This window comes from Ixodes scapularis, unplaced genomic scaffold (assembly GCF_016920785.2).
Source record: "Ixodes scapularis isolate PalLabHiFi unplaced genomic scaffold, ASM1692078v2 PGA_scaffold8__174_contigs__length_109621045, whole genome shotgun sequence".
Classification (NCBI taxonomy): domain Eukaryota; kingdom Metazoa; phylum Arthropoda; class Arachnida; order Ixodida; family Ixodidae; genus Ixodes; species Ixodes scapularis.
Genome location: NW_024609883.1, coordinates 83,852,119 through 83,864,153, shown reverse-complemented (window position 1 = coordinate 83,864,153; position 12,035 = coordinate 83,852,119). Strand labels below are relative to the sequence as shown.

At 45.0% G+C, this 12,035-nt stretch overlaps 1 protein-coding gene across 1 annotated transcript in view; it reads left to right on the top strand.

The window, feature by feature from the left end:
• Positions 1-11,652, top strand: part of LOC115315958 (glycine receptor subunit alpha-3) — a 34,981-nt gene extending 23,329 nt beyond the window's left edge. The window contains exon 6 of the mRNA XM_040214421.2: positions 11,494-11,652. Coding sequence (XP_040070355.2) covers positions 11,494-11,652 — 159 coding nt within the window. The remainder of the gene's footprint in view (positions 1-11,493) is intronic.
• The last annotated feature ends 383 nt before the right edge of the window (positions 11,653-12,035 follow it).

The window sequence follows — 12,035 nt, the reverse complement described above, 5'->3', positions numbered from 1 at the left end:
ACATCTTGGACGTTTACTGCTAGTGTTGCGAACGTCGCACTTCACCAGAAAGCTGAAGTGTTTAACATGGTTTGCACGTGACGTAATTGGACTAAATGCTGGTGGTCCTTGCGAGTTGTTCTTGCTGAGAAAATCAAATCCGGTGAAGCGAAATGCACGCTGCAAAAGGTTCGCGCTGAGTGCAAGCTATGTATTTGAGAGGCGCACATTTTTCTTGTTGGTGCATCGCCGTTAGGCACGGCGCGAGTATCTGGCGCGACGAAAAAGTGCTTTCTGGCAGGAGTGTTTTTACAAATAAAAGTTGTGCCAACTGCCCATCTGTCACTATCACTTCCAGGCCACGCTTTCTGGTCTGCGCCGAAAATGCGGGGCAGAGGAACCTTTACGACACAGTATGCTTTAAAAATAACCCCCCCTCCCCACTCCTTTTTCTTTTTTAGTTGCTCCTCAAGATACTTTTTATTCCCCAGGGATTGCCTGCTCCGTATTGAGTGGTGTTCATTCGACAATTATATTTGTGTCACTTGTTGACAGTAATACTTCCTTGCTTTTACTTTGCACCAAACTGTGAAGTTTAAACAAAATACAGGGCGGTCGAATCTTGCAAAACTTGAGAACGACACTCCTGTGAGACTTAGTTCGGCTATCCCCCTGAGGCCACTAGGATCTTTCTTTTCAGGTATCCCTCCCGTACACACTAATAGTTCTATATAACGTCGGACTAATATGTCACATTTAGACCTTTCAACACTTCTATTCTCGGGACAACTTTCTGAGGCAGTTCAGCAACAACGAAAACATGATTATGAGCCTCAATGGTGTGTATACATGTAAAATGGGTTGTACAGCATTTTTTTTTCATTCATTCATTCATTCATTCATTTATTGATACTGTCAGCCCTTGCACAGGGCTATTACAGGGGTGGAAAAAAGGACAATAATAAACAAACATGTACGCTTACACGCAAGCATACACAAAGGTTACAGACATATTGAGATGCTTCGTTATTTCGGCAGTTTACGAAACGAATATCACTTCGTAGTTGTGAAACATTTCTTTATACAAGCTGCAGGGGTTTTAATTTGTAGCACATACATACAACCTTAAGTTCAGTAGATACCGCTAAGATGTAATCCTTGACGTTGATAACTTACAAAAACATCCATTAGTTTGCCTCTCCGCGAAATGGGAGACACAGTCAAAAGAAAGAAATGAAACAGCTTTCCCTCACCAACTCACAATTAGAACTATCAGCCACGTGATTTGATGCTAATATATACACCGTCAGTGTTTATCATCGTCATACGCAGGGTTGGCAAAGCATAGAGCATGGGCTGATCTTCAGACATAGTTTTAGTTGGGCTATAATGCCCGAGCCTCACTAAAGCGACAAACAGGAACAAACGACAGCGGAAAGCCTTAAACCAGAGTCTTTGGCAATTTGACAGCCTTTGTAGAATAAAGTAAGGCTATGCTCAAACACGAGCATCATGCACACGAGCGTACCATTTGCAGGCTTGTAAACGCACGTGCTAACTTCACGAGCACCGAACAACTCAAAGCCGTATAAAGGTACCATCGCGAGCATGCTGCATGTGTCTGAGGTTGTCGCTGTCGTTTGTTTCTGTTTCTAGCTCTAGTGGGACTCGGGCCCATTATGATCTTTGAGTTGAACACGAGCCGTTACCCGAATGTTTGGCGATGCTGGTTGTCATGAACCAGAGAATTCGACTCGGGATCATGACAATCGGGCACATAATGGTGTCACGTGACTCTCAGTGCGAAGTTCTGATGTCATGTGACGTCACGGTATCAACAACGTTAATAGATCTAGCGACGTCCTCAATTTGAATCGACTTAACGCGATGAGTCACGTGACGTCACGGGGTCACGTGATGTGACATTACTTGACAGCATGTCTTGACATCATGACGTGACGTGACACATTGCTCATAGTGCCAATAAGAAAGCGCCGCAAAAACCCAGGATTATATACATTGCAATTCTGTATATGACGATTTGATCAATACGTAGAGGAATGCATGTGGCAATTTTTTATTCCCAAATATTAAATTTGTAATACTAAAAAAAAAAAAAATACCGTGAACCGTTTTGAACCGGTTACCGTTATATTTTTTTCCGGTTCAGTTCCGGTTCAGTTCCAAGATGGCGGAAACGATTTCGGTTCGGTTCAGTTCCGGTTCGGCTCAAAATAACGGTTCGGTTCCGGTTTTCGGTTCGGTTCAGTTCCGGTTCGACACCCTGCCGCTAATACCCTACAAATTCAGGCGGCAGGGGACAACGCACTGTCCCAACTGCCCGGAGATCGGGGCTGACACCAGAGCACATCCTCTACGCCTGTAACACTGCGCTCACTTCTCCCTGCTTTTCGTACCCATTCCCTCCTTCCTGGAATGCTTTAGTCACTCCGGACTTGGCGGACTTCCAGTGGGCACTGGCGGAGCAAGCGCTCCTTTTCACAAGGCCGTAGTTTATTTGCTATTGATATGGTTGTTCTTCTCCTCCTAACTCAATGAAGATTCTATTTTGACTATTACCGCCTTATTTTCGTTATCCCGCGTGAGAAATCTACCGCTCGTGTATCTTTATTCAATCTTGAACGTCGCGGTGGCGGTTTTAAAGGAATAGTTTTATCACAAGCGTGAAGAACAGTGGGTTCCGAGAGAACTGTTTGGGAAGAACGCGCAGAAACGTACCTAATTTAGAATAAATAGGAAAGGAATATGGGCTAATCTGTGACATCGACACGTGTAAACGAAGAAAACTCACTCGCAATTTCTACACGCGCAAACCATGTTATGCATTGAATTGAGAACTTTTGAATGCGGCGACACTCGCGTTGTTTGCGATAATGACGACGAAAGGAGCGTGGGAAGTTTATCTGCGATCAAGCCATAGATCATCTGTTGGCAGATGACAAAGCTAGGGCCAGAGTAATTCAATACGCTACTGATCACGAATCCTCTTCGTGACGCCATGGGAGAGCTTGGTACACGACCACGCGTGGCGCTACCGTCGACAGGGGTGCCAAGAGCCGTAAATCTAGCCAGCACCGCTGGAAGTCTGGCAACCAGAAAGTAGGATCGGAATTTCGAACGGAACTTGAATGAGCCACGAATCTAATATTGTGACGCGTCATCGCACTGAGTGCGCTTCTCGCCAATTTAGGCGTCTACAGCTCTCAACGCTCAGTCAACCGATCAAACTGCCCTCTCCGCGACAATCTCCAAAATAATTTCACTCTTCATTCCATTCTCTTGCGTAAAAATGAAATCTCGCTACAGCTATCACTGTCAAATTTTAGCACCGAGAGTCACCCTATCAAGTAGAGGCGCTGGGAATTAATCAGTAGAGCCTTTAGATTTTTAACAATATCGCGCGTCCGTCCACCGTTCGGTAGATCAGCGTCTTATCGCTGCGTGAAACAGCAAGTCAGCGAGGCTAGGCGTGTGCCTTCTGCCATACGCGCGTAATCTCGCCGACCTGCTCTTTCATGCCGCGATAAGGCGCTAACCTATTGGCCGGTCGGCGTTCGCGCGATGTTGTTCAAAAATCTGGATGCTATAGACCTTTTCCACAAGGGCGCCGCCATCTTGAATTGACGTCACTTCCAGTATGGGCGAAAACGTAACTTTGCCGTTGCCACGCCAATAGAAGACATTTAGGATATAAGCCTAACCGTCACACATTCTCGTTTTGGCTCGCCTCTATTTTTTTACTAGTTACAGGTTGAAACGTTTGACTTTTTTTTCGTCGCCCATACTGGAAGTGACGACAATTCAAGATGGCGGCGCCCTTGTGGAAAAGGTCTATACATTCAATTGACTGGCTTAATATTTTGCAAAACGTTGTTTTGTTAAAAGAAAAACAATCAAAGTTATTTGTAACTTTTGGTCTTGAAATCACTAAACAATGTTTGGCGATGGCGTAATGTGATCGGTTAGAGGCTTAATGGTGCGTTTACACTTGAGGATTCGAGCGTGGATCCGCGCAGGTGGAAAGTGGATTATGGAACCGGATGGGCGAAGTTGACTCGTCGCTGGCAAAGAATCTGTAAATGGTTCCCGGTCTGATCCAGATTTTCCACCAGAGACGAAACGATTTCGCCACCCCGCTACAAATTCTACTTGCCACCTGTGCGGACCCGCCCGCGAACCCGCAAGTGTAGACGCGCCATTACGAAGTGTGGGTAGTATGCATATGATTAATTGTTTTTCAAAAACTTGGTCATCGCGACTTTGAGGTGCCTCACTGATAGTGAGGCGCCCAAACCAAAACGCCATTTCTGGAACACTGGCGCCATTTCTGGAACACTGGCGGTGCTGCTCGACTCTGGAGCAAACTTTGGCCGAAGTTTCGTCACCAGTATAGTGTATTGAAGGACTTTGATAGGGCCCAGGAGTAATAAAAATTGGTTTTCTAATGAATTGGTAGTAGATCTACCTGCTAAGTTTCTGTGCATTGCTGCTCTACCTTTCGGTTGTATTGTCACCAGTTACATTTTTTTTTTTTTTCTGCTTCGAGCCGGCCTCGAAAGCGCGCGATCAACCGATTGCATGTCTACGAGTGACATTTTCGGTAATGTTTCAAGCTGAGCTCGAAAGCGCGTGATAGATCGTTTGAATAAGCATACGCAACTTTCTCGGTTGCGTTTCTCGGATGCGAGAAAACGTCGTTCGCTGTCGTTTGGTGAGAAACAATAAAACCGCGATAGTCAACATTCTACGTTGCCAGGTTATTCAGACACGCACTGTCGTTTATGGGTGTCGCGACATAGAGGGTGATATTGAGAATTGGTTGCGTGCAAATAAACCTGAATATCGCACTTACTAAGGGCACTGCTTACCTCATATAGCCGTATTTTCTTGATTCGAAAATTGTTCCGTACGATGCGATGAGTCCATACTTATCACCGTTTCGAGATCAGCGTGCCGTCTGGAACCACCAAAAGCTTTTTGTTTTGTTTTTTCCACTGGCAATAGACGGTTCTTGAAAGTCGCGTGCCGATTATTAAAAGGTCGGAACCACTACACTCTGGCGGAACAACTGACGTCGTGGAACGTGCAAGTCATCTCAAAAGATAGCGAAGGTCGGAGCGCGGCCGACGCTAGGACCCGACGAGCCAATCAAACAGCGTCAAAAGTGCAACGTCCTGCGCTCATTCTTTTTTTCTGTTGATGTTTTTGACTTCCAAATTCTAATACAACCAAATGCATATAGTGTGACGCGACGTTGCAAACCGCCAACTGGCGGCACTCTTCCGAAAGTTGAGCCACGCTGCTGGCGAGCAAATCTTAATATATTTCGGTTAAGTGTCGGTTGTGCGCCATTACGCTCTCTCATATTGCTCGCGGGCGCCAAGGTTGCAACATCTTATTGATTGATATAAATTTTCGAGAACAAAATAGCAGCAAGAAAAGCATACTTATTGTTTTTGATGAGACACTGAAAGCTTGAGCTTTCAGTGTCTTAGGCGCTGTGAACAGAGAAAGAAAATTATTTGAGAGTGAGGACGTTGGCAAGAGCAGCCGAGTACAATAGATCGCGCTACTTTCAGCATAGAGGGACTTTAGTATTTGCAACTTCCAGCGATGGTGGTACCGCGTTGTGAGAATCGCGCTCACTAGTTCCTGGATGATCGACTTCGCAATGAAGGTGCTTGCATGCATCCTTCTGACGGAAAACAAGAATAAACTATAGCTTTAATACTGCTCGTAATAGAAAAACCTATAATTACTTAAACGTCGCAGACCCAGCCTCGTAGTGCTTGTCTACGACGATCATTGATGTCTATTGCAATAGGCTGGATCGCGGACCGCGGCCTCGGCAGCTGGGGCCGAGGACCGCCACCGGCAGCCATTGATTGACACCACCAAATGTCTGGGACTCTATGGGGAAAACAAGAAAAAGTGTAGATAGAATCGTGAGAGCGTGGTGGTCAAACATCTTGGTATGCGAACGCAAAAGGAGACAAGGGACACACTGTCCGTGTCTGACGTGTTTTTGTGTGTCCCTTGTCTCCTTCTGCGTTCGCATACCAAGAAGAAAAAATCCCTTCCCCCGCTTCTACGCTGTTGTCGGCACTGGAAATTATTGGCTGCTTTTCGATTAGCTAGTCACATAGCTTGCGTACAAACATTAAAACTGACAGCCCTCGCAGTTCTTGTAAAGAAATATTTTGTGGTCGAGAGTGACTTCATGGGCGAAAAATTTGGTACAGCTCAATGAGGTGAGACTCAGCTAGAGTTACCGCGGAGTCGGTGGCGGTGTCGTTGAGTTTAGCAGACAAGAAGCTCGAAGGCTTTGCTACGCAGAATTCGCTCACTAACGGAAAGCCGCTGCCGCTGTCGAGATGGAACTTTGTCATTCATCAACTTCTGGGCTTCCCCGAGGACGGTCTCATTGACGGCAGGTTTTTTTGTTTACTGCACTACGAGAGCAAGCTTGCCAGTTATACTGTAGGTTCTCGGGTACGTTTGATTTGCACCCCAAACGCCCGTATCAAGATCGCAGCACACCATAAAATGCTCGCCTCTGTGCACAGCGTTCATGCTTTAATATTCTTACTTGTGTGCGTTTCTCCCATATACTTGCGTATATTGCCTGGTGTCGAGCAATGGCCGCCGGTGGCGACACCGACGGGCTCCCGATCCGCGATCCAGCTTACTACAATATATACCAGAGACGACGATCATCCAGATGTCAGCCATTTTAATGAACGCCAGTGCGCCCCCTATAGGTCGTGAAAGTTGCGAATCGTCATGAGACGCTGGCTTGGAGCAAGATGTTACCCATTATTTTTTTTTTTTTTTCATTGGCGTAGTCGATGGCTTTAACACATACACTTCCATGGACACACATAATAAAAGTGCAAGTCATGGGTTATTTGCTGCACTTGACTACTTCATACTTCGTCTCACCCGAAGTCCGGCGCAGCCGACTCTAGTACTTTATCGACATGTTCTATAATCTGCTGAAACAAAATATAGCTGAATGAGTGCCCGGTGAATTGCGCTTTTAGAATCTATATCGGTGTTTGTATGTGTTCGAACCTTTGACTGTGCTTTCACTTGAGTTCAAATTAAGTACAGTCGATAATAAAACACGTATAAAAAGGTGAAGAACCCCATGAAACTCGGGACTACTTCTGTAAGAGAGCCTCAGCGTCTTAATCAGCGCCATCGTCACTCAGGATCGGTTTCCAGTCATGGCACTGGAAGTACCTATACCTGTTGAAGTAATCGCCACTGCTGTACAGGAAGTATGCGTAGCTGCATAGGGCCCGTTGACGCAGCGGAAAGCAAAATTACACAAAAAAAAGCTGATGGAAATGGTCAACGCGTATTAAGGGGTCAGTGATTGGCAAAATATATTTGATTGGAGTATAATACGAGATGGAGTATATTTTCCGCAGAATTCTGGATAATATTTCGTTGTTAAAACTCATTAAAATAGATAGTCAAACAAGCTCGATGTTTTCCGGCTGGTGACATCACTCGTCAACGAGTTATCACCAAACAGCCAGTCGATTCCAGGTAGACTAAAATCCCCATATCTGTGCACACGAAACTTTGTCACGTCTAGCTTTATCTTCTAAATTTAAAAATGATGTGCGAAAACGTCCGACTTAATGTGTTGCAGAAACGAGTAGTTCCCTTTTAAATATTTAAGCCCATAACGGCACGTCACCTCGACCCGTACACATTCCGAGCACAACTCAAGATCGAACCTTCTTTATGCGCGCAAAGAAGTGTTGACGGCCGTTAAAACACCTACACCATATCGCTGTCTCCTGGCGGAAAAATCACTGTCTTTCCGACATTTTGAATAACCCTGGGGAAAATACTGAGGGCTGAAGATAGTGTCCTCTAGCCAGGTTTTAGTAAGGCAAACAATGGAATGGTGTATGAATGAATTATCACTCCAGACAGGAACTTGGATGACTTCGTCCTAAGACCACGGACATTCTGGTAATATAGAGTGCACTATATTGTACCTGATAACATGTTTACATCGACCGAAGTGTCGGAGGTTTTTTTAAGGATGCCGAAAAAGGGGCGAAAAGGGTACCCTGTCGGCAAAATGTCAGGAGTGTTAATTTCATCAAAGTCATCGTTCCTGACCGATACGTGAAAAGAGGTATGACTATGGTGTTTAGTGGCAAGCTTGGCGCACTTTGTCGACTTGCCTTTGAGAACACCGGCCAGGAATTTCGTGATGTACGATTCAATCGTAAGTGGATTCATCCGGGAGCGCTCGACGTCTTGGTTGGCACGGCACAGAGCTGAGCTTGCTGACTGTGTTCCATCCTTCTGCAGGCTTGACCCTTTTCTTTCGCATGACTGTCTGGAATCTTTCGGCGTCCACGTCATCCCCTTAGTCTCTGGTTGAGTGGCCGTTGTCGAATTTATTGCGGAAAACGAGGGGGTTTAGTTGATTGTCTACCGATACTATCAGCATCGGTGTTTGTTGAAGACCTTGCTCGGGTTTTTCAATGCAGTACTTGAGGACGTGATAATAAAAAGGATGATACTACTAATGATAATAATTGTTATTATTATTACTATGTAAATTAATATTGATTATTTTTAATACTACTATGACCGTTATTATTTATTAATAATATTGTACGAACACATAAAACCAGACACTGACACCGGCCCATCAAAGACATCTAGTGCTTGTATGATGAACACCACCCTTATGAGCATGCTGAACTTGAAGAGTCAAACAGAAAATCAGAAGTGCTAAAATTCGTGATTGTGGATACACACAATTAAAAAAAAAGGAAATTCAACATGATTACTCACAGTATATGATACCACACTAACAACAAATCTAAAGCAGTGATACACAAAACATCACATGAAACAAAAAATAATATAAAATTATTTCTCTCGTGAGATGGGCCTTAGCAAACACACTTGAGAACTTTTTTTACTTTGTAATTTTCGCATAGACTTTTATATATAGCCCTTCGTGCAGCTCATTGAATATCTTTGGTAGATAAAATGATCTCACACTTTCCCTATAAGGCGTTCTTCTTCTGGGAACCTCAAACTGTTGATGGTTTTTAAAAGACCTAGGCACACACTTGGGATTCTTAAAGGAGCTGTCCCAGGAGCGCCAGGAGATGATGGTGTGCCTGAATAGCTTCCACAAATTTAGGCAACTGAAGCGATTTAAACAAGTTGTCCTCTGCAAGAAACTCCGAGTTGTAAGCTACGCTTCTCAGCATTTCTTTAAAGACACCATCAATCTTGCTATGCCATCGCCTGGGACAGGATTGGGATACAGCATCTTAAAATGCTGTATCCCAACGTTTGCCTAATAAGTATCCTAATGGGAATCGGGACAAACAACTTAATAGGATGCAGTAGATAAGATACTTTTTCTCATTCTTTTGAAAGTATTTGCCATCTGAATGTTCCAGGATAAATCAGAATCGAACACAATTCTCATGTACTTAACACCGCAAACATATTCAACAGGAACAAATGTACAATTTGCTCAATGCAGAATCAAGGGTGCTTTACAGCCAAACTCAATGCTTAAAAACTACGTTTTCGCGCGCATCAATAACGAATGGAATAATCTTTCCACCAACATTACCCATGTATCCTCCGTTCAGGAATTTTCTGGAGCGTTAGTGCTATTTCTCAGATATGCAATCGCATGTTGTTTTTTTTTCATTTGTATGTAACTAGGTTTTTTTGTGAGTATGGTCTTTATGCCCTCTCCTGTCAAATTTGGGGGGTCTTACGTGACAAACCAAAGGCGTGCATCTTGCACGCCCCAGCGGAGGACTGAGGATTAATTTCGACCACCTGGTGATCCTTTAGCGTGCAACCGAAGGCTCGGATATACAGCGCCTTGTCCGCAATAAGCCTGCGTCAGATTGTGGACACCTCGGCCGGGATTCGAACCCGCCACCTGGGGATCCGATGATGGCTCCGAGGCTAAGCGGCGGCCACCGAGGCGTCTATGCCCTGTCCTCTTTTGGCTGCCAACTGACAGTCGACAGTATGCATAAAGAAATAAAAAGTCTACTTGGGCAAACACCCCTTAGCGGGTTTGAAAACAAGACAGGTTTTGTTTTTCAGCAATTCATACTTATAACGTTCTCCGAAAACCAATTCATCAAGTGCATAGCGTCATCCTGTAGCATAACTATCGCGATACTATATTATATGGCGAGATAAAAGCAGGGTGTTACCCGCATACTGATAAAGAGTAGAGTACATAAATGTTAAATAATAAAGATGACAATATAGAACCTTGCGGTACTCCCGCTCTCAGCCAAGTTCTAGAACCTTTTCTGTTCTGTGGTGACGTCAGAACGCCGAGCTCTGTTTGACTCTGACTGAAGGATAGTGGGTAGACCTCAAAGCAAGCTGCCTTGACGTCCGCCCACTATCCTTCACTCAGAGCCAATCGGACCTCTGCGTTCTGTGGCCAACAATAGCCCCTCTAAAAGAAGCAGACGAGCTTGCACTCCGCATAGCATGTTAGGAACTGTAGGGTATTTAGATGTCTTACCGTTGTTTTGGCATTGTTATGGTCACTAAGAAGCTAAATATTAAGTATTGCTCTGCTTCCAGCGCGCGCTCACTGCCTTCCGCCGGGTCTTCGGCTGTGCGTGCGAAGAAGTGTTACCAAAAATACAGTGTTCCAAAGGCACAAAGCTGGCGCCAAAAACAAAGCATCTGCTATTTTTTTTTTGCGACCTTGATTATAGTAACTTAAAGGACTTTCAGTTACGTCACCGAATCTTGAAAACAAAATGACGAAGAACAGCAAGGATAAATTTCGTTTCGCTACATTACCGGACAAGAATAGACCCATCTCACCAAGCTTTCGGCGCATGCGTAAAGCCGCCATAACTTTAGTTCTTGGCCCGAGACGATTCGTGCCGCCTCCTGCTCTGCACGCGGAGAGCTCTAGCGAGGCTGTCGCACGTGCAGAAAGCCTTCCCCTCGACGCATTGCGGTAGGGGTGGAGTAGCCATACTGACTTGTGAGATCGGTGCACTGGCTCCTGCCATGCTAAAGCCCCTCCGTCAGTGTGTGTGCGTGTGTTTGTGTGTGTGTGTGGGGGGGGGGGGGGGATGGTGTGGCGGTGGTGGGAAACGAAGAGCGAGATTTTTCTCCCCGTCTTCCGTATTGTTTACATGCACTTTTTTTTTTAAATTGTGAGCTCGATGGGGCATAGGAACAGGGGGGGGGGGGGGGGGGGGCTGTTCCGATGCCACTGCCAGTGTGCCTAAGCCGCAAAAGTCACATCTGATTTATTTTAGGCTTATAATTTTTTAACAACGTCGGCGTATTCGACTATTGAAAAAGGTCAAAGGTTGTGTACCTGAAATTGAATTTAGGTTAAAGCACCGCAACTACTTTATTTTGACAATTCAGCTAAGACTTATCCAAATGCCAACACAATTCCCCGCCTTTTTTCTCTTTTCTCTTCTACAGTTACACTCGACCAACTCCCTGGGCAGCGAAGATCGCACTCGGAAACAGCAAGGTCGTTTAAGAGCGCTGCTCATTGACAAGATTTCAAGGATCGTCTTTCCAACTAGCTTCATTGTTCTCAACACTTTCTACTGGGTCTTTTATGTTTTATGCGCGTGATGCACTTTGTACTGTGAAGCAAAACGCGAGCCCACGTCTGAGCATCGACAGCGAGCGGATATGATGTGTCACACCGCGGCGCCCTGCTACAGGACCAACCTGTACTGACACTTATACAGTCTCAGTGTAAGTATTAATAAGCATTGACACGAACTCAAGAAGAACAGTCTCTACGCGTCTCGAAAATTACCGACGCCCTATAGTTCCGCTGAAGTATTCTTTCTTCTTTTGCTGATCCGATTCAAATTGGCGCAGACTAGATGCTTTATGAAGCCCTTTATATTATACTGTGATTTGTTATCCTCACACCGGCGAAACGAGAGCACATCTCACCGCCTTCGCGTGTGGCGTTAGTGCTTGATGGAATTGCAAAAATAATTGTC